The following is a 26,028-nucleotide window of genomic DNA, read 5'->3' on the forward strand; positions in this document are numbered from 1 at the left end:
GGATACGGAATAAGAAGTAACAGTCTTACTTGACAAATTGTATAAATATTTGTAACAAAAACTTTTGTAACTTTTTAAGTGGTTGATAGTTTTGTGGTGTCACTGCTGCTACACTTTTCCATTGTACATTTGTATATGATGGGAAACCTACAGTGAAGGAGGATCCAGGCTTAATGTCAAAAAACCCCAAACATGTCCTGCCCTGATGCCGCTAGCTCCTGGTATTGGGCCGGGGCCAGGTACATTGGGTGGATTCTGATCTGAGACAACACATAATGTTAGATCACTTGTTTATTGTATTAGACCCGGGGCAGAAGTGTTTGCTGATTGTTCCTGGAATTGGTTAATCAGTGTTTTTCTTTTGTTATCCATGGAAGGGCAGATAATGGGTTTTGATATGTTTTATATGTTTTGAGTTGGTGACTGGTCGCACCTTACCCTACTATCCCGTTCAGCACATGCATGCTCTGCCACACCCAGCATGTATGTGTATGGGAGGTAGTTGTTGTCTATGTGAGTTTCCAGCCTAGTACCGGCTGTATTGGTGCGGATCCCAAAATGTGGCCACCCATCAATCACAGAGCTCAGCAGACCTGTCACAGTGGTGTCCCTCTGATAACACTGCAGGGACGCCCGGGCTTGTTTGTCTTCTATAATAAGTGCTGGTAAGAGCAGCGGAAACATTTGACACATGTCTGGAACAATTTAGAAGAATAGCCGGGGAGAAGAATTTCCCCATGGAGGTGAAAGGGAAGAGTGGGATCTCAGGGGTCAGGCTGTCTCTGTAATCCAATGATCCTGGTGACAAGTGAGCGGCACAGCTGCGGGGGCTCCTGGCATCACTCTGCTGGGGGGAGATGTTTATTCCTGTTACTTGTTATCAGACAGTCACTTGTGCTCTGCCTCTTCTTCTTATGCAGGTGGCTTTCTAGAAAATGACCATTGAGGACCTGACTATCGGGTACCTCGAGGGACACGCTCTGCCCGTTGTACATCGCTTTCAGCCCTTCTATCCGGACTCGTGCCAAGCCGTCACCTTCTCCATCGCGGCTGCTCCAATGCCGTCTGATTGCGGTGAGTATGAGACTCCTTGTAGTATGATACTAGTATGTAGTAGGGGGACAGTCCTGTGTGACTACTAGTATGTAGTAGGGGGACAGTCCTGTGTGACTACTAGTATGTAGTAGGGGGACAGTCCTGTGTGACTACTAGTATGTAGTAGGGGGACAGTCCTGTGTGACTACTAGTATGTAGTAGGGGGACAGTCCTGTGTGACTACTAGTATGTAGTAGGAGGACAGTCCTGTGTGACTACTAGTATGTAGTAGGGGGACAGTCCTGTGTGACTACTAGTATGTAGTAGGAGGACAGTCCTGTGTGACTACTAGTATGTAGTAGGAGGACAGTCCTGTGTGACTACTAGTATGTAGTAGGGGGACAGTCCTGTGTGACTACTAGTATGTAGTAGGGGGACAGTCCTGTGTGACTACTAGTATGTAGTAGGGGGACAGTCCTGTGTGACTACTAGTATGTAGTAGGGGGACAGTCCTGTGTGACTACTAGTATGTAGTAGGGGGACAGTCCTGTGTGACTACTAGTATGTAGTAGGGGGACAGTCCTGTGTGACTACTAGTATGTAGTAGGGGGACAGTCCTGTGTGACTACTAGTATGTAGTAGGAGGACAGTCCTCTGTGACTACTAGTATGTAGTAGGGGGACAGTCCTGTGTGACTACTAGTATGTAGTAGGGGGACAGTCCTGTGTGACTACTAGTATGTAGTAGGAGGACAGTCCTCTGTGACTACTAGTATGTAGTAGGGGGACAGTCCTGTGTGACTACTAGTATGTAGTAGGGGGACAGTCCTGTGTGACTACTAGTATGTAATAGGAGGACAGTCCTGTGTGACTACTAGTATGTAGTAGGAGGACAGTCCTGTGTGACTACTAGTATGTAGTAGGGGGACAGTCCTGTGTGACTACTAGTATGTAATAGGAGGACAGTCCTGTGTGACTACTAGTATGTAGTAGGGGGACAGTCCTGTGTGACTACTAGTATGTAGTAGGGGGACAGTCCTGTGGGACTACTAGTATGTAGTAGGGGGACAGTCCTGTGTGAATACTAGTATGTAGTAGGAGGACAGTCCTGTGTGACTACTAGTATGTAGTAGGAGGACAGTCCTGTGTGACTACTAGTATGTAGTAGGGGGACAGTCCTCTGTGACTACTAGTATGTAGTAGGGGGACAGTCCTCTGTGACTACTAGTATGTAGTAGGGGGACAGTCCTGTGTGACTACTAGTATGTAGTAGGGGGACAGTCCTGTGTGACTACTAGTATGTAGTAGGGGGACAGTCCTGTGTGACTACTAGTATGTAGTAGGGGGACAGTCCTGTGTGACTACTAGTATGTAGTAGGGGGACAGTCCTGTGTGACTACTAGTATGTAGTAGGGGGACAGTCCTGTGTGACTACTAGTATGTAGTAGGGGGACAGTCCTGTGTGACTACTAGTATGTAGTAGGGGGACAGTCCTGTGTGACTACTAGTATGTAGTAGGGGGGCAGTCCTGTGTGACTACTAGTATGTAGTAGGAGGACAGTCCTGTGTGACTACTAGTATGTAGTAGGGGGACAGTCCTGTGTGACTACTAGTATGTAGTAGGAGGACAGTCCTGTGTGACTACTAGTATGTAGTAGGAGGACAGTCCTGTGTGACTACTAGTATGTAGTAGGAGGACAGTCCTGTGTGACTACTAGTATGTAGTAGGAGGACAGTCCTGTGTGACTACTAGTATGTAGTAGGGGGACAGTCCTGTGTGACTACTAGTATGTAGTAGGGGGACAGTCCTGTGTGACTACTAGTATGTAGTAGGAGGACAGTCCTGTGTGACTACTAGTATGTAGTAGGGGGACAGTCCTGTGTGACTACTAGTATGTAGTAGGGGGACAGTCCTGTGTGACTACTAGTATGTAGTAGGGGGACAGTCCTGTGGGACTACTAGTATGTAGTAGGGGGACAGTCCTGTGGGACTACTAGTATGTAGTAGGGGGACAGTCCTGTGGGACTACTAGTATGTAGTAGGGGGACAGTCCTGTGGGACTACTAGTATGTAGTAGGGGGACAGTCCTGTGTGACTACTAGTATGTAGTAGGGGGACAGTCCTGTGTGACTACTAGTATTTAGTAGGGGGACAGTCCTGTGTGACTACTAGTATGTAGTAGGGGGACAGTCCTGTGTGACTACTAGTATGTAGTAGGGGGACAGTCCTGTGTGACTACTAGTATGTAGTAGGGGGACAGTCCTGTGTGACTACTAGTATGTAGTAGGGGGACAGTCCTGTGTGACTACTAGTATGTAGTAGGAGGACAGTCCTCTGTGACTACTAGTATGTAGTAGGGGGACAGTCCTGTGTGACTACTAGTATGTACTAGGTGACAGTCCCTGATCTAATAGTCTGACTACTAGTATGTAGTAGGATGACAGTCCCTGATCTAATAGTCTGACTACTAGTATGTAGTAGGATGACAGTCCCTGATCTAATAGTCTGATACTAGTATGTAGTAGGATGACAGTCCCTGATCTAATAGTCTGACTACTAGTATGTAGTAGGGTGACAGTCCCTGATCTAATAGTCTGACTACTAGTATGTAGTAGGGTGACAGTCCCTGATCTAATAGTCTGACTACTAGTATGTAGTAGGGTGACAGTCCCTGATCTAATAGTCTGACTACTAGTATGTAGTAGGGTGACAGTCCCTGATCTAATAGTCTGACTACTAGTATGTAGTAGGGTGACAGTCCCTGATCTAATAGTCTGACTACTAGTATGTAGTAGGGTGACAGTCCCTGATCTAATAGTCTGACTACTAGTATGTAGTAGGGTGACAGTCCCTGATCTAATAGTCTGACTACTAGTATGTAGTAGGTGACAGTCCCTGATCTAATAGTCTGACTACTAGTATGTAGTAGGGGGACAGTCCTGTGTGACTACTAGTATGTAGTAGGGTGACAGTCCCTGATCTAATAGTCTGACTACTAGTATGTAGTAGGGTGACAGTCCCTGATCTAATAGTCTGACTACTAGTATGTAGTAGGGTGACAGTCCCTGATCTAATAGTCTGACTACTAGTATGTAGTAGGTGACAGTCCCTGATCTAATAGTCTGACTACTAGTATGTAGTAGGTGACAGTCCCTGATCTAATAGTCTGACTACTAGTATGTAGTAGGATGACAGTCCCTAATCTAATAGTCTGATACTAGTATGTAGTAGGATGACAGTCCCTGATGTAATAGTCTGACTACTAGTATGTAGTAGGGTGACAGTCCCTGATCTAATAGTCTGACTACTAGTATGTAGTAGGTGACAGTCCCTGATGTAATAGTCTGACTACTAGTATGTATCACATTTTGTCCTGTTGTTGTCAGTGGGACCCAAGGACCAGATCCCCCAAATATATATATAATATATATGTTTGACATTATTCTATGGGTGGTGGGTCCTCGCTAATATGACCTTCAGCTTCTGACTAGTCCTATTTCAGTGATTGGCGCCATAACATCTTTGTAAATATTTACCTGCAGAATTCTCCTTTTTTGACCCAAATGATGCCTCGTGTCAGGATATTTTGTTTGATCCGGATACCTCCGTCTCTGAGCTGTTTGCTATATTAAGACAATGGGTCCCCCAAGTCCAGCAGAACATCGACGTCATCGGGAATGAGGTGAGTTTACCAAAGGGAAGGGAAGCACTGAGGTCACGTTCACACCTTGTTCTTGAATTGCTTTTGCTGGTTAAGACGACAAAACTTCTCGTAATGGACATTCACCATCCGGTATAGTGATGGAAGACGCCTACAACTCGCCAGTCGCGTCTTCTACACTTTCTAAAGCATTTTTTTATTACTCTATGTTCAAATATAAACTTATATTCTATATGCTAATGAGCCGGAGGCGCTCAGGCTTATGTCACCTGATCGCCTCCTAGCTCCATGGCCCGTATTTATTCACGCCGTTTATATTTCAATTGTGACAATGTCCGCCCTGATATAATTCAGGCTGCAGGCGATGTCACCCGGCAGTCTGTAAGTCTCGTGCGCACACACAGACACTTTCCATGTGAGCCGGAGTGCGGCTGCAAGACTTACAGACAGGCGGCTCACGTCACCGGCAGTCTCAATGATATCAGGGTGGACCTCTCTACAATTAATGTATTCATGCCCTGTATATTTTATCGGCCATCGGAGCAAGGAGGCGCTTAGGTAACGGAGCTTAAGCGCCTCCTGCTCCATACCATGTAGAATATAAGTTTATATTTTAACATAGACAATACTGTATCAAGTAATAAAAAATCTTCTAGAATGACGGCGAATAGTGAGTTCTAGGCGTCTTCCATCTCTATACCTGATGGTAGATGTCCTTTGATGCAATTGTTTGGGTCTAAATGCAACTGCGTTCTGTAGTATCTCCTCCTGGATGTGCTTGAATTTAGCATCAAAACTTAATTCAAGCACAACGTGTAAATGCGGCCTTAGGCAGCTGTCACACATTTGCAGTTTGATCCCGTTTTGTAACAGAATCAAAACTGGCCGGGCACAGCCGATCGCATATGCGTTTATATGCAAACTCCTGTGATCCGGCAATCAACACCCGATGACTCGTGTTTAGACAACACAAGTCACTGGGTGCTGATCAAACGTATATGTGACACACCCCGTCCCGGTCCAGTGCGTTTGGATTTCATTACAAAACTGAATCAAAACTCGAACGTGTGACAGCAGCCTAAGAGTCTCCCAGCTTGAATCCATATGGCAAATGTAAGAGGCTCGTTTCCTCCTTAAAGGACATCTACTGCCAGGATAAAATGACTGTATGCAAATGAGCCTGAGGGGCTCCAGGATCTATTAACACCTGTGGAGCCTGGAGCCCCTCAGGCTCATTTGCATACAATCCTTCCTCCTGGTGGTAGAAGTCCTTTAAAGGAAACCTACTATTTCAAATGGTAGGGGTAAGCAGTAAGTACCAAGCAGCAGCTCAGGGTGAGCTGGTACTTACTTTCGTTAGTGTTATTAACCGCTGTATCGCGGTTTTAACACTTTTTAAACTTTAGAGCAGAAGCTGCTTCGGCGCTGCGTGCGCATGATCGTGCGCGCGCCTACATAGGAAATAGCGGAGATGTTGCGCCCGCACGGTCACACGCAGCGCCGAAGCCCCTTCTGCTATAAAGTTTAAAAAGTGTTAAAACGGCGATACAGCGGTTAATAACACTAACGAAAGTAAGTACCGGCACCAGCTCACCCTGAGCTCACCCTGAGCTGGTGCTCGGTACTTACAGCTTACCCCTGCCATTCTAAATGGTAGGTTTCCTTTAAGTAGGCTACCTGTGCCCTGTTCAAGTAAATTTGCTCCCCATGTGCTTTACATGTGGATGTCTGTATGGGCTCATTCACACAGCTGTAATTTTAGCCAACGTGGAGTCTGTGTTTGTGACCGTCTCCATATGATCGGTGCTGAGCCACTATAGCAGATGCTACAAGTCACCAATCGTGTTATCTGCAGCATTTACTTATGTCTGTCTTGCAGAACATTTAAAGGCCAGTAAGTGATCTTCGTCTTCTCCTGTGCTCTCCCAGCTCATCTTCAGACGTACAGACCTTCACATATACACAATGGCTGCTTTTAGTGGATGCCTCCTGCTACAGCTCCAGTTTATACCGGGCTCTATAACATAGGATTCCCTTAGAGGTTGTGTTACCCTGTCACAGGAGCTCATCTGCAGGGGTCACCTTACCACCAGGAGCTGCGGGAGGTTTTCCAGAATATATATATATAGCATCGGAGAACTTGCTGCAGAACCCATGAACAGCTACACAAGATCCCCCATAGTCATGAGCATGACAGATCCTATAGATGTAACATATAATCTCTATGCAGAGTATTGGGACTGATGTGTTAACTCCAGGTTCTCCAGTTTCCTCCCACCCTCCTAAATCTTAATCCCTTCCTGTGACATAGTCCTTGGATGTGCCTGAGAAGGGGAAATTATATGTGAATAGTGACAATCTCTGGACAGAGAGATAGTAGAAGGTTACTGTAAAGTTCACGTTTTATGTAACATGATTTGGTATATATGTAATATGTATGTCACTTGTTTCAGATTTTAAAGCGAGGATGTAACGTGAACGACCGGGATGGACTGACCGATATGACGCTGCTACATTACACTTGTAAATCTGGAGCCCAGGGCATCGGTGAATGACTTTCTTCTGTATTTCTTTCATCTCTAAGCTCCTTCATTCCATATATTCGCTAGATCCTCTATATGTCACCATTCTCGGACGTATAGACAGACGGGTATAATTACCTACATAGTGTATTGGGTTTTAGATACTTGTCATGTGATTTATGACTCTTTCTAGTTGTTCACTTTCAATCAATTTGGAATCTGCTCCATTGCAGTAAATAGAAATGATATCTCCGGATATAAATTGTGTCGCTTTTCCGCTTCCAGTGCGTCTATGTAGGGACCCCGGGCTCATAAACTAAATAACCTGACGGGAGGCAGTAAATCCCGGGCTTTTATCTCCCCCTCGGTGCTGTCACTGGATGCGCAAAACATAATTTGGAAAGAAAACAATGACGGGCGATGAGCTGCCCGACATTTACTTACAGGACAAAGGGAGCTTTGTCTTTGTCACCGATATTTGGTGATTTTAAAGGTACAGCTCATGTGATTTCTCGTGTGCAGGAGACGCGGACACCGCAGCAAAGTTTGCCTCTTACCTCATTGAGATCGGAGCTGACGTGAGCCTACGAAGTCGCTGGACTAATATGAGCGCTCTACATTATGCTGCCTATTTTGACGTCCCTGAGTTGATACATCTTATACTGAAGGCTTCCAAGCCAAGAGGTAGGGAATCTGGAAAATAAACAAGTTATATGTATGTACATCATGACCACAAAATGCCTCAACTATAGGGAGCTCTAAAGTTTGCGCATTATGTGGTGTTTCCTTTCTCCTCTGCTCCCGGGCCCCGGCCTCACCCTTTCTCCTCTGCTCCCGGGCCCTGGCCTCCCCCTTTCTCCTCTGCTCCCGCTCCCCGGCCTCCCCCCTTTTTGACCTCTGCTCCCGCTCCCCGGCCTCCCCCTTTTTGGCCTCTGCTCCCGCTCCCCGGCTTCCCCCCTTTTTGACCTCTGCTCCCGCTCCCCGGCCTCCCCCCTTTTTGGCCTCTGCTCCCGCTCCCCGGCTTCCCCCCTTTTTGTCCTCTGCTCCCGCTCCCCGGCCTCCCCCCTTTTTGTCCTCTGCTCCCACTCCCCGGCCTCGCCCCTTTGTCCTCTGCTCCCGCTCCCCGGCCTCTCCCCCTTTTTGTCCTCTGCTCCCGCTCCCCGGCCTCTCCCCCTTTTTGTCCTCTGCTCCCGCTCCCCGGCCTCTCCCCCTTTTTGTCCTCTGCTCCCGCTCCCCGGCCTCTCCCCCTTTTTGTCCTCTGCTCCCGCTCCCCGGCCTCTCCCCCTTTTTGTCCTCTGCTCCCGCTCCCCGGCCTCTCCCCTTTTTGTCCTCTGCTCCCGCTCCCCGGCCTCTCCCCCTTTTTGTCCTCTGCTCCCGCTTCCCGGCCTCTCCCCCTTTTTGTCCTCTGCTCCCGCTTCCCGGCCTCTCCCCCTTTTTGTCCTCTGCTCCCGCTTCCCGGCCTCTCCCCTTTTTGTCCTCTGCTCCCGCTTCCCGGCCTCTCCCCCTTTTTGTCCTCTGCTCCCGCTCCCCGGCCTCTCCCCTTTTTGTCCTCTGCTCCCGCTCCCCGGCCTCTCCCCCTTTTTGTCCTCTGCTCCCGCTCCCCGGCCTCTCCCCCTTTTTGTCCTCTGCTCCCGCTCCCCGGCCTCTCCCCCTTTTTGTCCTCTGCTCCCGCTCCCCGGCCTCTCCCCCTTTTTGTCCTCTGCTCCCGCTCCCCGGCCTCTCCCCCTTTTTGTCCTCTGCTCCCGCTCCCCGGCCTCTCCCCTTTTTGTCCTCTGCTCCCGCTCCCCGGCCTCTCCCCTTTTTGTCCTCTGCTCCCCGGCCTCTCCCCTTTTTGTCCTCCGCTCCCCGGCCTCCCCCCTTTTTGACCTCTGCTCCCGCTCCCCGGCCTCCCCCTTTTTGTCCTCTGCTCCCGCTCCCCGGCCTCCCCCCTTTTCTGTCCTCTACTCACGCTCCCCGGCCTCTCCCCTTTTTGACCTCTGCTCCCGCTCCCCGGCCTCTCCCCTTTTTGTCCTCTGCTCCCGCTCCCCGGCCTCTCCCCTTTTTGACCTCTGCTCCCGCTCCCCGGCCTCTCCCCTTTTTGTCCTCCGCTCCCCGGCCTCCCCCCTTTTTGACCTCTGCTCCCGCTCCCCGGCCTCCCCCTTTTTGTCCTCTGCTCCCGCTCCCCGGCCTCCCCCCTTTTCTGTCCTCTACTCACGCTCCCCGGCCTCCTCCCCGGCTGCTCTGAGTGGGCGTCTTGCAGGAGCTGGTTGGGTTTGTGTGTGTGTGTTCGCTTTCCTGTGTTGATCTCGGCGTGAGGCATTTTGTAGAGTAAATCTGAGTGTGCTGACTGCTGGGCGGCCTTTCTCTCGCCTTCTAATTTACTATAAAGATCTAATGTTGTGTTTTTTTTCTGTGTGAGGAGATAAAAGTGACATTTCCCCTTGCTGTGCGCCTGGCGCTGCCACGTCCCGCTGTGACTGATTTATTTCTTTCAGATGTCGATGCCACCTGTAGTGACTTTGATTTTGGAACCGCGCTGCACATTGCCGCTTCCAACCTCTGTTTGGGGGCTGTGAAAGCCCTGCTGGAAAATAGAGCGAATCCGGCCTTCAGGGTAAGAGAAGCCGAGCTCAGAGCCAGCGGGTATGTGCCAGGGAATACTGTGTTACTGCATCATCCACACTCACATCATCCTCCCAGGGATACAGATCTATTCTGGTCATGTGTAGGTCACACCGGTAAATGGTTTGTAACCCTTAATACATCTGTCTTGTGCAGTTCTGGGTCAATCACATAATCAGGATTGATCAGTTTTTGGTCCTATCACTCAGTGATGGTCAGTGTAAGATTCAGCAGTGTGGATGGACTAGCTGAGCAGGCACTTCATGATCCCTCTAGTGCTGTGAGGTGCTGAGGATGTGCAGGGTACAGGGTTTATCTACACTTTAATTCAGCTTCTGAACATTCACTAGTGTCTGATACATAGAAAGAGAGTTGAGTCAGATCAGAGATGAGATGAGATGGATATACAATCCACACTCTGCTCTGCTACCCTACATATAAATCACGCAGTCAGCACTGCTATGCCCCCCTCCCTTCGGATCTTATTTTGTCTGTAGGGCTGCAGCCGGATAGGAAGTCCCTGTGTCTGTAGCGCTCTCTGCTTCCTGCCCTTCTCCCTGCAGTACACGAGAAGATATTCATGTGAGAAGAATCTGCCCGACCATAGTCAGGAGTTGATGGTCGTATCCAGGGGCAACCTAAATGTAAACACCAGGACTGATAGAGACAGATTGGAATTATATCTGTGAAATGCTGTATTTTTGGTATTCACAGTCAATTAGAGTGAATGTGTTATTTTGTTATCCTGAGTATATTTAAGAATCTTTGTGGGAGGAAAACACCTTTAAACATATACCGTACATTTTTTCAGTTCTGAAGGGGTTTGTTATACAGTGCAGCAAGCAGAGTGTTAACCTGAGCTCCGGAAACTCTGTGCACCGGAAGTAAAGGTGCCGGTGTGTGTGGTGACGTCTGAAATTCACTTGTCGGACGATTGGTTTTGCTTTACTGTTTTAATGTCAATTTCCCCAAATTTCAATTACATAAGATTCCCCCCAAAAAACCCCAAACTTGCGTATTATGGCGCCACCTGGTGTTTGTAATGTATAGCAATGTGCACGTCAAACAGAATGAGCTGACTTCTGTGGGATGCTCATGATCGGTCCCGGTCCCCGCGGCCTAGTTACTGCAGGGCAGCCCGGCCCGATGGGCAGGAAAGGAGCAGGACCTCTGCACTACATGGCTGTGAGGTTTTAGGGGAAATAAGAAGGTACTCTGTTGTATAACAGGTGAGCCATATAGACACTGTCCAGGGAAACAAACAGTATATCCCAACCTCAGGACGCAGAGTAGATCACAATGGTGGAGCAGGAGGAAATTTGCTCCCTGCTCCACCATTAGCCCTGCACCACGTGGACACAGACGGGTGCAATGCAGAGATGTCATCTGCTGCTCCAAACCATAGACCACGGGGAAAGCCGGAAAGGTGAATGTCTTGTTACCAAAATGATTTGATTGACATCAGGAGGTGAATGAGGAGCGTTATACAGGGCGTCACTGAGCTTGTTGTGTCCCCGCAGGATGACCGAGGCCGGATCCCAGCAGATGTGGTGCCTGACCCGGTGGATATGCCCCTGGAGATGGCAGATGCAGCCGCCGTAGCCAAGGAAATTAAGCAGATCCTGCTGGACGCTATGCCCCTGCTGTGCGATCTCTCCCAAATCTCTCTCCCAAACTACGACAACGTCCCGGGGGTCGTGTCGCTGCAGTCGTCCGGACTGAAGCTGGGAGACCGAGTATTGATAGCCGGGCAGAAGGTACAGCACATAATGGGATTGATGGTGGGAAGCTTCTAGGTCTCGCAGCTGTCAGTGCAGTAAAACGCTCCCTCGTGTCTTGTAATAATTTAACCATTTCATGGCTAGATTTTTAAAAAGTTTTTCCACAATTTTTTCAAATTGATCTGTAGACCATGCAGGGTGAAATCCCTTTAAGGATGCGATCACTTGTGACGTTCCCATATATATACAATTGGGCCGAGCCCTGTCCCCCGGCGTTTGTAAACACAAAAGAAATGGCCTCGCCCTCAATGTAGTCACTTTCATTTATAGCTGAGGGGTGGAGCTTAGTCCAGGGGTGGAGTTTAAATTTTGTATTGCTGCAGCCAGTTGTCTTATTGCCAGAAACAGGACTGTGGGGAAAAGGAAGAAGCAAGACACCAAGAAACTCGGTGATGGTCAGTGTCCAGGGGACTCTCTAAGCAGACACATCATGATCCATCTAGTGCTGTGAGATGCTGTGTGCTGACCATGTGCTTAGATTATCAGGGTGCAGGGTTTATCTGCACTTTTATTTAGCTTCTGAACATTCACTAGTATCTGACACTTGGGGAAAAAAAGAGATGAAACTGATCAGAGATGAAAGATGATGAGATCCATGAGATTGATAGAAAACACAAGGACACTCTCAGCTTTGCTATTTCTGAGCTATAACAAACTCTGTCAGCTATGCTATATGCCTCCCACCCCTGGATAGAGACCTTATCTGTGTGTAGCTTGTAGTCTCTGCACACTGCTGCTTGCCAGCAGGAAGTGCCTGTGCCTGAGCTCATCTTGTAATGCATGGGGGGAGCAGGAGAGCACAGCAGTGTGCAGAGAGGAGAAGCTATTCATGAGAAGAATCCCACCATAATCAGAAGATTTATGGTCGTATCCCGGGGAAACCAAAATTGTGTACACCATGTGGAATTATATCTGTGAAATGCAGAATTTTGGTTAATAGTGAATGTGTTATTTTGTTATCTTGAGTGTATTTAAAAATCTTGTCTTTGTGGGTGGAAGACCCCTTTTATATAATTTTTCTGCGTTATTTTGAGAGACAAGGAAAAGAGTAGATGAAAGTCCTTCTGCTCCACCTGGTTGTTTGTTACTTTAGATACTGACCCCCTATAGATCCGCTGTATAATAGAGACACGGGGCTCCCATTTTTGAGGCATTGTGGCAGCCGGCGAGGGCGTGGAGCGGCCCCGTGTTTATCGCCCTCTGTATTTCTTCTGATTTCCCCATCCATCCATTGCGCTTTACGATTGGCTTCTGGGTGACTGATGTGTTTTCCCAATCTTGGAGCAATTAACATGTCACAATGTGACGCGCAGATTACAGCTGGATATTTCTGGTCTTTATGATATGTAGCGGCACAGCAGAGGATGCATAATTTGTAGATGCAATTAGAGCGGATGATGATTGAAACCAGATTAATTGGTCCAGTAAGCGCCGCGCACACAATGCTTGTTTTGTGTTGTGGCGGTAGAGGTGGCCGCTAGGGGGCGCTATAGGCTTTGTCTTGTATTTGTCGTCCTGCTGCAGATTTTCTATTGTAGGTTTTGCTTTATTTCTGTTCCATTCTCGCGCCTGATATTAGTGAATGATTGTATTCCCCGTAAATTAACAATTCTGCTGCCTTAGAGGTTTTCCAGCTCCTCATACTACAGATCTGTAGGACAGGTCATTGATGGTCGATTGATGGGGATGTAATACTGCACCCCAACATTGTGGTTGTAACCAGATTAAGGGTGATGCCACACACATGTCGTTTTTTGGTCCGTTTTTAAGCATGCGTTTTTGAAAATGCATCCGTTTTTGACCGTCTACCATGCGTTTGGGGGAAAAAAAGGACAAGGTTAAAAACGGTCTGAAAAAGCACGCTTAAAAAACGGACCAAAACCGCCATGTGTGGCATCACCCTTAGTGGGTTCTGTCTGATGCACTACTCATGGCTCCTGCTATAGTGTGTAACAGCTGATCAGCAGGGGGGGGGGGGGGCGCAAGTATCGCACCCCCCATGAGCAACTTCTAATCTCCTATACTGCTTTCTTACATTAAATAGATGCATTACACTTTGCATTTAAAGGGGCCGTCCAGTGACCGCAAGTTAACTCATACCGACTGGATAGGGTCAAACTTTCTGATCACTGGGGGTCTCATTGCTGGGGATCAAGAGGGCATGGGTCTGTTGCTGCCCATATGAATAGGGCAGTCCGTGACACATGCATCGGTTGCTCTATTCATCTCTATGGTACTGACAGTGATCGGTGCACTGGGCTCGGCTCGGCTGTCTCCATAAGTTCCATAGACAATGGAAGGATCGGCAGTCTTTATGTGTATCTGGCCGCTACATTTTTTTCCGGGGGGGGGGGGGGGGGGGGGTCCAACAGACCCCATTATTGTAGCCCATGGGGGTCAAAACACTGAGACCCCCAATTGATCTGCAAGTTAGTAACTTGTGGTCACTGGACAACCCCTTTAAATACCCAGAAAGGCCTAAAGATTCACATGGCTAAGAGTTGGCTACAGTTGTATCCTGTCTAAACAATCCCCTTGTCTGATACAATGTATCTGCCTGTGTACTCTTCAGTGCACTCATGTAATAGACACCCAGTCATTAGTATGGGTGATTATATTACCTAAAACTAAACTATTTATAAGTATCCCTTTAAATCTATACACATTTACATCCAATGTATATTAAATGTGTACATTATACCCCATTATCCTTTGTCTTGCTGATTACTGAGACCCCCAATGATGATGACAATGCACTTGCACTATGGCGCCGCTGGCGGTAGGTGATCTATTCTTCTATCCTTAGCAGTCCCATCCTAAACTCCATTCATTTGGGTGCATGAGACCCCTCATAATTGGTGGTGGGTCTAACAGTCGGACCCCCCATGATCAGAGTATTTTCTAATATTCTGTGTATAGGAGATAACATTTATCTCCCTTATCTACAATCCTCCCGTTACCTGTCAGCAATCAGAGATATGAAAGATGTGAATCAGAGTTTACGTTGCAGTGATTGCCCGCCGGGCGCCCCCTGTAATCCGCCCTGTCTGCTGCTTTGTGCTGCTGGTTCGGTGTCTTGTACTTGGACGCCGCAGCTCGTGTTTGTTTCAGCTTTTATAATCTTCAACCCAATAACGGCGGCGATTGGCAGCGCTCTCCCTCCGTATGTGCGATGGCGGCGCGGCCCGCTCCTTCCATATGGCTGGCAATTCTTATTCCATCAGCGCCTGGCGCTCGGTGGCTGCTGCCAGCTGTCCTTGTTTTCCGGGACAATGGGTTAAAGGGTGTAATTGCCCGCCAGGGAACTCTGTTTACTTCATATAATGAGAGTCATTGAAAAGAAAGCCGCTTATGATTTAGTTTTTTGATTTTTTTTTTTTTTTTTTTGCTGCATTTTGCAATTTTTTTGCATTTATTTATAGCCGTGTTTTTAAATTAGCTTCTTAACCCTCTAAACGCCTCTATGCAAATGCGATGTTCAGAGATGGAGATACAGATTTGTAGTTACATTTTTTTTTAGATCATTCTTAAAAATTGTCCACATTCTAAGGTCGGTCATAATTAGGAAAACACTCAAAATTTGCATAACTCACTAGTCTAAAGTGTGTATTATATAGGATATTATAGAGAAGAACTGACCTGTAGGGATCACAGTAAAGCACTTGTGGTAAGATAGGAGCTTACTGTTATCTCCAGAAACCTCTGCCTGTGTCTCTCCTCTACCAATCAGACGCATCTGCTGGATCATATAGGATATTATAGAGAAGAACTGACCTGTAGGGATCACAGTAAAGCACTTGTGGTAAGATAGGAGCTTACTGTTATCTCCAGAAACCTCTGCCTGTGTCTCTCCTCTACCAATCAGACGCATCTGCTGGATCATATAGGATATTATAGAGAAGAACTGACCTGTAGGGATCACAGTAAAGCACTTGTGGTAAGATAGGAGCTTACTGTTATCTCCAGAAACCTCTGCCTGTGTCTCTCCTCTACCAATCAGACGCATCTGCTGGATCATATAGGATATTATAGAGAAGAACTGACCTGTAGGGTTGCAGTAAAGCACTTGGGGTGAGATAGGAGCTTAATATTATCTCCAGAAGCCTCTGCCTATGTCTCTCCTCTACCAATCAGATGCATCAGCTCAATCATATAGGACATTATAGAGAAGAACTGACCTGTAGGGATTGTAGTAAAACACTTGGGGTGAGATAGGAGCTTACTGTTATCTTCAGAAGCCTGTGTTTGTGTCTTTCCTCTACCAATAGGGTGTATCAGTTTGATCATATAGGACATTATAGAGAGGAACTGTACCGCAGGGATTGCAATAAAGCACTTGGGGTGAGATAGGATATTACTATTCTCTCCAGAATCCTCTCCCTGTGTTTCTCCTCTACCAATCGGATGCATAAGCAGGATCATATAGGATATTATAGAGAAGAACTGACCTGTAGGGATTGCAATAAAGCACTTGGGGTGGGATAAGAGCTTACTATTATCTCCAGAAGCCCCTGTCTGTGTCTCTCCTCTACCAATCAGATGCATCAGCTCCATCATATAGGACATTATAGAGAGGAACTGTATTGCAGGGATTGCAGTAAAGCACTTGGGGTGAGATGGAAGCTTACTATCACATCTAGCAGCCTCCGTCTGTACCTGTGCCTCAATCAGACAGAACATTGAGGGTCAGATCCTTACTTGGATGCAATTGGTTTGAATTTCTTTCCCTTTTTTTTTAAGGTTGGTACCTTAAAGTTCTGCGGCACCACTCAGTTTGCCACAGGTCAATGGGCCGGGATAGAGATGGACGAAGCAGACGGGAAGAACAACGGCAGCGTGGGCGGAGTGCAGTACTTCAAGTGTTCACCTAAACACGGTAGGAATGTATAATGTTATATGTGTTAATACAATCATTGTAGGAAGTCTGCAATATGTCACCTTAAAGAGGACCCATCAGCAAAATAATCCCTCTAGCAGCTCCCTACCCCTACCCCAGTAATAGCAGTGTTAAATCGCTTGCTTTATTGGAACGTACCGATATACTAGCAAACACTGGAGTACATAGCCGAACGCCCAAGCTTACAGCGGTCCAGCGTATTCATGAGGGGGCGTTGCACCCACTCCATATACCGGCGGTGACTCCCAGGCTCCATGCTGCAATCACCACCTCCTCGGACAGCCCCCTCATGAATACTCCGGACCACTGTAAGCTTGGTCCGGCGACCAGAGGGCTATGTACTGTAGTGTTTGCTAGTATATCGGTACGTTAAAGCAAGCGATTTAACACTGCTAATACTGGGGTAGGGCTAGGGAGCAGCTTACTTTAGTAAGTAGCTGCTAGAGGGATTATTCCGGCTGACAGGTTCTCTTTCATGTACAGGTGGTCCCGTACTTAAGAACACCCGACTTACAGGCGACCCCTAGTTACGAACGGACCTCTGGATATTGGTAATTTACTGTACTTTAGCATTGGGCTACAATAAAAAGCTGTAACAGTTATGACAGTTTCTGTAGCTTTATTGTTAATCCTGGTTCCTATGAGAACCTAACATTTTAAAAATCCAATTGTCCCAGAGACCAAAAAAAAATTCTGGCTGGGGTTACAATTGTAAAATATACAGTTCTGACTTACACACAAATTCAGCTTAAGAATGAACCTACAGAACCTTTCTTGTATGTAACCCGGGGACTGCCTGTATAGAGCTAATTAGCAGTAATACAAGTTTTTTTGCGTTTCTTTTATTTGATTGTTTAGTTATATATATTTTTTTTTTTTTCGTGTCTAATATGAGTAATAGTTTGGAAATAATCTCCAATCAGGTATCTTTGCTCCACTGTCCAAGATACGACGAGCACACGAGTCAATGAAGACATTTATCAGAAGTTCATCTAACAAGGCCACGGGTCCTGTCAAATCTGCAAAGATCGACCTGAGCCATGTTACATCAAAAATCAACACTGGTACGAACTATTGTGTGTAAGGATCATCCTGTATTATACTCCAGAGCTGCACTCAATATTCTGCTGCTGGTGCAGTCACTGTGTACATACATGACATTACTTATCCTGTACTGATCCTGAGTTACATCCTGTATTATACTCCAGAGCTGCACTCACTATTCTGCTGCTGGTGCAGTCACTGTGTACATACATGACATTACTTATCCTGTACTGATCCTGAGTTACATCCTGTATTATACCCCAGAGCTGCACTCACTATTCTGCTGCTGGTGCAGTCACTGTGTACATACATGACATTACTTATCCTGTACTGATCCTGAGTTACATCCTGTATTATACTCCAGAGCTGCACTCACTATTCTGACGATGAGTTTGTAAAATGCCTCTTCTTGTCTTCTGACAGGCCGTCCTCCTTTCAAAAAGAATTCGACTTTTATCCAGAGCACTGATGAGTCCTCGACTACTGCGTCCTTTAAGAAAGGTGATAACACGATTACAGGACACAGCACATAACATGGGTTCCTCTGGGGATTACGATGTAATTCCATCTGTGACGCTCGTCTTCACATCAAGGCAGCAGATGAAAGCTTCTGTGAGCGCACAAAACCTCTGCTACCACGACCTATGACCAGATATTTTCCATCGCTTTATATAACTCTGCATCTCCTATTTTTTTTTTCCCATCCTTTGCCCCATGTGTCAATCAGAGACCATTGCTGAGGTCTCATAATCCTGGATCCATGGAGAATCTGTCCCTCTACATGATGGTTACAGATGCTTCTTGGACTTCATATGAGAGTAAATTGAGTCTTCTTAATTCCTGTGTATTACACACCTTCAGGAATTGGTATAAACTGCATGATATCAAGAGCCATTAGTATACAACCGATCACCCAAAAAATTGCACCCAATGATTAAACTCGATTATGTGGTTACAATATTACCTGTCATGGGGGAAATGTTAGGGCCATGTTATTAGTCAGGACTACTGTCTGCTGAACTACCGAAAAGAGCAGAATTGTGACATCTAGCGGACAGGCTCAGTGCATCTGTACAAGTCTTGTTGTAATGGTTAGTTCCTATCAAAAAATGTATTTGTGCTGGTTATGATAGAAAGGTGTCAGGACACACAGGACATGGCAGCTCCCTGTGTATGGGGGGTGTAGTCACAGAGAGGTCAGAGCGCCCATGCTGACCCCTGACCACTGCTGGCTATGATAGAAAGGTGTCAGGACACACAGGACATGGCAGCTCGCTGTGTATGGGGGTGTAGTCACAGAGGGGTCAGAGCGCCCATGCTGACCCCTGACCACTGCTGGCTATGATAGAAAGGTGTCAGGACACACAGGACATGGCAACTCGCTGTGTATGGGGGGTGTAGTCACAGAGGGGTCAGAGCGCCCATGCTGACCCCTGACCACTGCTGGCTATGATAGAAAGGTGTCAGGACACACAGGACATGGCAGCTCGCTGTGTATGGGGGTGTAGTCACAGAGGGGTCAGAGCGCCCATGCTGACCCCTGACCACTGCTGGCTATGATAGAAAGGTGTCAGGACACACAGGACATGGCAGCTCGCTGTGTATGGGGGGTGTAGTCACAGAGGGGTCAGAGCACCCATGCTGACCCCTGACCACTGCTGGCTATGATAGAAAGGTGTCAGGACACACAGGACATGGCAGCTCGCTGTGTATGGGGGGTGTAGTCACAGAGGGGTCAGAGCGCCCATGCTGACCCCTGACCACTGCTGGCTATGATAGAAAGGTGTCAGGACACACAGGACATGGCAGCTCGCTGTGTACGGGGGTGTAGTCACAGAGGGGTCAGAGCGCCCATGCTGACCCCTGACCACTGCTGGCTATGATAGAAAGGTGTCAGGACACACAGGACATGGCAGCTCGCTGCGTATGGGGTGTGTAGTCACAGAGAGGTCAGTGCGCCCATGCTGACCCCTGACCACTGCTGGCTATGATAGAAAGGTGTCAGGACACACAGGACATGGCAGCTCGCTGTGTATGGGGGGTGTAGTCACAGAGGGGTCAGAGCACCCATGCTGACCCCTGACCACTGCTGGCTATGATAGAAAGGTGTCAGGATACACAGGACATGGCAGCTCGCTGTGTATGGAGGGTGTAGTCACAGAGGGGTCAGAGCGCCCATGCTGACCCCTGACCACTGCTGGCTATGATAGAAAGGTGTCAGGACACACAGGATATGGCAGCTCGCTGTGTATGGGGGGTGTAGTCACAGAGGGGTCAGAGCACCCATGCTGACCCCTGACCACTGCTGGCTATGATAGAAAGGTGTCAGGACACACAGGACATGGCAGCTCCCTGTGTATGGGGGGTGTAGTCACAGAGGGGTCAGAGCGCCCATGCTGACCCCTGACCACTGCTGGCTATGATAGAAAGGTGTCAGGACACACAGGACATGGCAGCTCGCTGTGCATGGGGGATGTAGTCACAGAGGGGTCAGAGCACCCATGCTGACCCCTGACCACTGCTGGCTATGATAGAAAGGTGTCAGGACACACAGGACATGGCAGCTCGCTGTGTATGGGGGGTGTAGTCACAGAGGGGTCAGAGCGCCCATGCTGACCCCTGACCACTGCTGGCTATGATAGAAAGGTGTCAGGACACACAGGACATGGCAGCTCGCTGTATATGGGGGGTGTAGTCACAGAGAGGTCAGAGCACCCATGCTGACCTCTGACCACTGCTTGCTATGATAGAAAGGTGTCAGGACACAGGACATGGCAGCTCGCTGTGTATGGGGGGGGGGGGGTGTAGTCACAGAGGGGTCAGAGCGCCCATGCTGACCCCTGACCACTGCTGGCTATGATAGAAAGGTGTCAGGACACAGGACATGGCAGCTCGCTGTGTATGGGGGTGTAGTCACAGAGGGGTCAGAGAGCCCATGCTGACCCCTGACCACTGCTGGCTATGATAGAAAGGTGTCAGGACACACAGGACATGGCAGCTCGCTGTGTATGGGGGATGTAGTCACAGAGAGGTCAGAGCGCCCATGCTGACCCCTGACCACTGCTGGCTATGATAGAAAGGTGTCAGGACACACAGGACATGGGAGCTCGCTGTGTATGGTGGGTGGAGTCACAGAGGGGTCAGAGCGCCCATGCTGACCCCTGACCACTGCTGGCTATGATAGAAAGGTGTCAGGACACACAGGACATGGCAGCTCGCTGTGTATGGGGGGTGTAGTCACAGAGAGGTCAGAGCGCCCATGCTGACCCCTGAACACTGCTGGCTATGATAGAAAGGTGTCAGGACACACAGGACACGGCAGCTCGCTGTGTATGGGGGGGGTGTAGTCACAGAGGGGTCAGAGCGTCCATGCTGACCCCTGACCACTGCTTGCTATGATAGAAAGGTGTCAGGATACACAGGACATGGCAGCTCGCTGTGTATGGGGGTGTAGTCACAGAGAGGTCAGAGCACCCATGCTGACCCCTGACCACTGCTGGCTATGATAGAAAGGTGTCAGGACACAGGACATGGCAGCTCGCTGTGTATGGAGGGTGTAGTCACAGAGAGGTCAGAGCACCCATGCTGACCCCTGACCACTGCTGGCTATGATAGAAAGGTGTCAGGACACACAGGACATGGCAGCTCGCTGTGTATGGGGGGTGTAGTCACAGAGGGGTCAGAGCGCCCATGCTGACCCCTGACCACTGCTGGCTATGATAGAAAGGTGTCAGGACACACAGGACATGGCAGCTCACTGTGTATGGGGGATGTAGTCACAGAGAGGTCAGAGCGCCCATGCTGACCCCTGAACTCTGCTGGCTATGATAGAAAGGTGTCAGGACACACAGGACATGGCAGCTCGCTGTGTATGGGGGTGTAGTCACAGAGGGGTCAGAGCACCCATGCTGACCCCTGACCACTGCTGGCTATGATAGAAAGGTGTCAGGACACACAGGACATGGCAGCTCGCTGTGTATGGGGGTGTAGTCACAGAGGGGTCAGAGCACCCATGCTGACCCCTGACCACTGCTGGCTATTATTGAAAGGTGTCAGGACACACAGGTTATGGCAGCTCGCTGTGTATGGGGGGTGTAGTCACAGAGAGGTCAGAGCACCCATGCTGACCCCTGACCACTGCTGGCTATGATAGAAAGGTGTCAGGACACAGGACATGGCAGCTCTCTGTGTATGGGGGGTGTAGTCACAGAGGGGTCAGAGCGCCCATGCTGACCCCTGACCACTGCTGGCTATGATAGAAAGGTGTCAGGATACACAGGACATGGCAGCTCGCTGTGTATGGGGGGTGTAGTCACAGAGGGGTCAGAGCGCCCATGATGACCCCTGACCACTGCTGGCTATGATAGAAAGGTGTCAGGACACACAGGACATGGCAGCTCGCTGTGTATGGGGGGTGTAGTCACAGAGGGGTCAGAGCGCCCATGCTGACCCCTGACCACTGCTGGCTATGGTAGAAAGGTGGCAGGACACACAGGACATGGCAGCTCCCTGTGTATGGGGGGTGTAGTCACAGAGGGGTCAGAGCGCCCATGCTGACCCCTGACCACTGCTGGCTATGATAGAAAGGTGTCAGGACACACAGGACATGGCAGCTCGCTGTGTATGGGGGTGTAGTCACAGAGGGGTCAGAGCGCCCATGCTGACCACTGACCACTGCTGGCTATGATAGAAAGGTGTCAGGACACACAGGACATGGCAGCTCGCTGTGTATGGGGGTGTAGTCACAGAGGGGTCAGAGCGCCCATGCTGACCACTGACCACTGCTGGCTATGATAGAAAGGTGTCAGGACACACAGGACATGGCAGCTCGCTGTGTATGGGGGGTGTAGTCACAGAGGGGTCAGAGAGCCCATGCTGACCCCTGACCACTGCTGGCTGTGATAGAAAGGTGTCAGGACACACAGGACATGGCAGCTCGCTGTGTATGGGGGGTGTAGTCACAGAGGGGTCAGAGCCCCCATGCTGACCCCTGACCACTGCTGGCTATGATAGAAAGGTGTCAGGACACACAGGACATGGCAGCTCGCTGTGTATGGGGGATGTAGTCACAGAGGGGTCAGAGCGCCCATGCTGACCACTGACCACTGCTGGCTATGATAGAAAGGTGTCAGGACACACAGGACATGGCAGCTCGCTGTGTATGGGGGATGTAGTCACAGAGGGGTCAGAGCGCCCATGCTGACCACTGACCACTGCTGGCTATGATAGAAAGGTGTCAGGACACACAGGACATGGCAGCTCCCTGTGTATGGGGGGTGTAGTCACAGAGGGGTCAGAGCATCCATGCTGACCCCTGACCACTGCTGGCTATGATAGAAAGGTGTCAGGACACAGGACATGGCAGCTCGCTGTGTATGGGGGGTGTAGTCACAGAGGGGTCAGAGCGCCCATGCTGACCACTGACCACTGCTGGCTATGATAGAAAGGTGTCAGGACACACAGGACATGGCAGCTCGCTGTGTAGGGGGGTGTAGTCACAGAGGGGTCAGAGCGCCCATGCTGACCCCTGACCACTGCTGGCTATGATAGAAAGGTGTCAGGACACACAGGACATGGCAGCTCGCTGTGTATGGGGGGGGTGTAGTCACAGAGGGGTCAGAGCGCCCATGCTGACCCCTGACCACTGCTGGCTATGATAGAAAGGTGTCAGGACACACAGGACATGGCAGCTCGCTGTGTATGGGGGGTGTAGTCACAGAGGGGTCAGAGCACCCATGCTGACCCCTGACCACTGCTGGCTATGATAGAAAGGTGTCAGGACACACAGGACATGGCAGCTCGCTGTGTATGGGGGGTGTAGTCACAGAGGGGTCAGAGCGGCTATGCTGACCCCTGACCACTGCTGGCTATGATAGAAAGGTGTCAGGACACACAGGACATGGCAGCATGCTGTGTATGGGGGGTGTAGTCACAGAGGGGTCAGAGCGCCCATGCTGACCACTGACCACTGCTGGCTATGATAGAAAGGTGTCAGGACACACAGGACATGGCAGCTCCCTGTGTATGGGGGGTGTAGTCACAGAGGGGTCAGAGCACCCATGCTGACCACTGACCACTGCTGGCTATGATAGAAAGGTGTCAGGACACACAGGACATGGCACCTCGCTGTGTATGGAGGATGTAGTCACAGAGAGGTCAGAGCCCCCATGCTGACCCCTGACCACTGCTGGCTATGATAGAAAGGTGTCAGGACACACAGGACATGGCACCTCGCTGTGTATGGGGGGTGTAGTCATAGAGGGGTCAGAGCGCCCATGCTGACCCCTGACCACTGCTGGCAATGATAGAAAGGTGTCAGGACACAGGACATGGCAGCTCGCTGTGTATGGGGGGTGTAGTCACAGAGGGGTCAGAGCGCCCATGCTGACCACTGACCACTGCTGGCTATGATAGAAAGGTGTCAGGACACACAGGACATGGCAGCTCACTGTGTATGGAGGGTGTAGTCACAGAGGGGTCAGAGAGCCCATGCTGACCCCTGACCACTGCTGGCTATGATAGAAAGGTGTCAGGACACAGGACATGGCAGCTCGCTGTGTATGGGAGGTGTAGTCACAGAGGGGTCAGAGCACCCATGCTGACCCCTGACCACTGCTGGCTATGATAGAAAGGTGTCAGGACACACAGGACATGGCAGCTGGCTGTGTATGGGGGGTGTAGTCACAGAGGGGTCAGAGCACCCATGCTGACCCCTGACCAATGCTGGCTATGATAGAAAGGTGTCAGGACACACAGGACATGGCAGCTCGCTGTGTATGGGGGTGTAGTCACAGAGAGGTCAGAGCACCCATGCTGACCCCTGACCACTGCTGGCTATGATAGAAAGGTGTCAGGACACACAGGACATGGCAGCTCGATGTGTATGGGGGGTGTAGTCACAGAGGGGTCAGAGCGCCCATGCTGACCCCTGACCACTGCTGGCTATGATAGAAAGGTGTCAGGACACACAGGACATGGCAGCTCGATGTGTATGGGGGGTGTAGTCACAGAGGGTTCAGAGCGCCCATGCTGACCCCTGACCACTGCTGGCTATGATAGAAAGGTGTCAGGACACACAGGACATGGCAGCTCGCTGTGTATGGGGGGTGTAGTCACAGAGGGGTCAGAGCGCCCATGCTGACCCCTGACCACTGCTGGCTATGATAGAAAGGTGTCAGGACACACAGGACATGGCAGCTCGCTGTGTATGGGGGGTGTAGTCACAGAGGGGTCAGAGCCCCCATGCTGACCCCTGACCACTGCTGGCTATGATAGAAAGGTGTCAGGACACACAGGACATGGCAGCTCGCTGTGTATGGGGGGTGTAGTCACAGAGGGGTCAGAGCACCCATGCTGACCCCTGACCACTGCTGGCTATGATAGAAAGGTGTCAGGACACACAGGACATGGCAGCTCGCTGTGTATGGGGGGTGTAGTCACAGAGGGGTCAGAGCCCCCATGCTGACCCCCTGACCACTGCTGGCTATGATAGAAAGGTGTCAGGACACACAGGACATGGCAGCTCGCTGTGTATGGGGGGTGTAGTCACAGAGAGGTCAGAGCGCCCATGCTGACCCCTGATCACTGCTGGCTATGATATGACATGGTAGCTCGCCGTCTCGCTGTGTGTGGGGCAGTGACCTCTCAGACAGGACTGATCCACGTCTCTTCCTGTTTCGTTCCACTTTTCAGCGTTCTGCATGGGATCCAGCAGCATTTCTTCATGTTCTTTCTCCTCATCGTCGTCCTCCTCCTTCGTTGAGGCCAAGCCCCCCCTCCCCGGTCATCATCGTCCTCCTCCTCCGAGCGCCGTGGTCAGGCGCCGATCCTTTGCTATAAGGACTGGTAATGCTATGAGTCCAGTCTCTCTGTGCAGTCACCGGGTTGTGTTGTGGTATCACAGTTTCCTTCTCTTGCACCTTCTCAGTAATCACCATCTGCACTGCAGCAAGTTTCTATCAATTGTAATGGGAAATGACGTGTAATGCTACCTCCAGACCACGTTTATGTAAGGACACTATAATGGGCGTCCATGTACTACTCCTGCACTCCTCTCTCTTCTTGCTGTGCTCTTCCTCCTCTTCCAATCTATTTACATTTGTTTCTTTTTGCAGGTCCACAGAATCCGGTATCATCCTCTGCTGGGAGCCCGACCTCCGAGCAGACTGAGTTCCAGCCCGGTGACCGGGTGATTGTGGTCGGGCAGAGACTCGGCACTGTAAGGTTTTATGGCAAAACCAGCTTTGCACCGGGTAAGTGGCAGAGGAGGTACAATCCACTACCTTACTGTAATCTAGTACTGAGAATCTGTCACCAGCAGCCCCCTTAGGTCAGGGATGAAATGTCCTTTCTACAATTCCCGCTTTTATGTCAAATCTAAGTTTGCCTTACCTACAAGAAAAATCTTCTCACCTTATTTATATGAGTCAGGTTTAGTGGTTACAGGGGGAATCAGCCCATATATCCTGTTGTATAGCACCTAGAAAC

General features: G+C 49.5%; 1 protein-coding gene across 3 annotated transcripts in view; it reads left to right on the forward strand.

The window, feature by feature from the left end:
• The window catches only part of CLIP4 (CAP-Gly domain containing linker protein family member 4), a 90,108-nt gene that overhangs the window by 42,038 nt on the left and 22,042 nt on the right, over positions 1-26,028 (forward strand). For 2 of the 3 annotated variants that reach the window (XM_072139969.1, XM_072139968.1), the window contains exons 2-12: positions 921-1,074; positions 4,578-4,717; positions 7,150-7,243; positions 7,741-7,902; positions 9,693-9,811; positions 11,340-11,576; positions 16,341-16,476; positions 17,421-17,561; positions 17,965-18,042; positions 25,234-25,386; positions 25,656-25,793. In XM_072139969.1, the coding sequence (XP_071996070.1) occupies positions 936-1,074; positions 4,578-4,717; positions 7,150-7,243; positions 7,741-7,902; positions 9,693-9,811; positions 11,340-11,576; positions 16,341-16,476; positions 17,421-17,561; positions 17,965-18,042; positions 25,234-25,386; positions 25,656-25,793 (1,537 nt within the window). In that variant the 5' untranslated portion in view covers positions 921-935. The remainder of the gene's footprint in view (positions 1-920; positions 1,075-4,577; positions 4,718-7,149; positions 7,244-7,740; positions 7,903-9,692; positions 9,812-11,339; positions 11,577-16,340; positions 16,477-17,420; positions 17,562-17,964; positions 18,043-25,233; positions 25,387-25,655; positions 25,794-26,028) is intronic. The other variant, XM_072139970.1, reaches the window with a different exon arrangement.

This window comes from Engystomops pustulosus, chromosome 3 (assembly GCF_040894005.1).
Source record: "Engystomops pustulosus chromosome 3, aEngPut4.maternal, whole genome shotgun sequence".
Taxonomy (NCBI): Eukaryota; Metazoa; Chordata; class Amphibia; order Anura; family Leptodactylidae; genus Engystomops; species Engystomops pustulosus.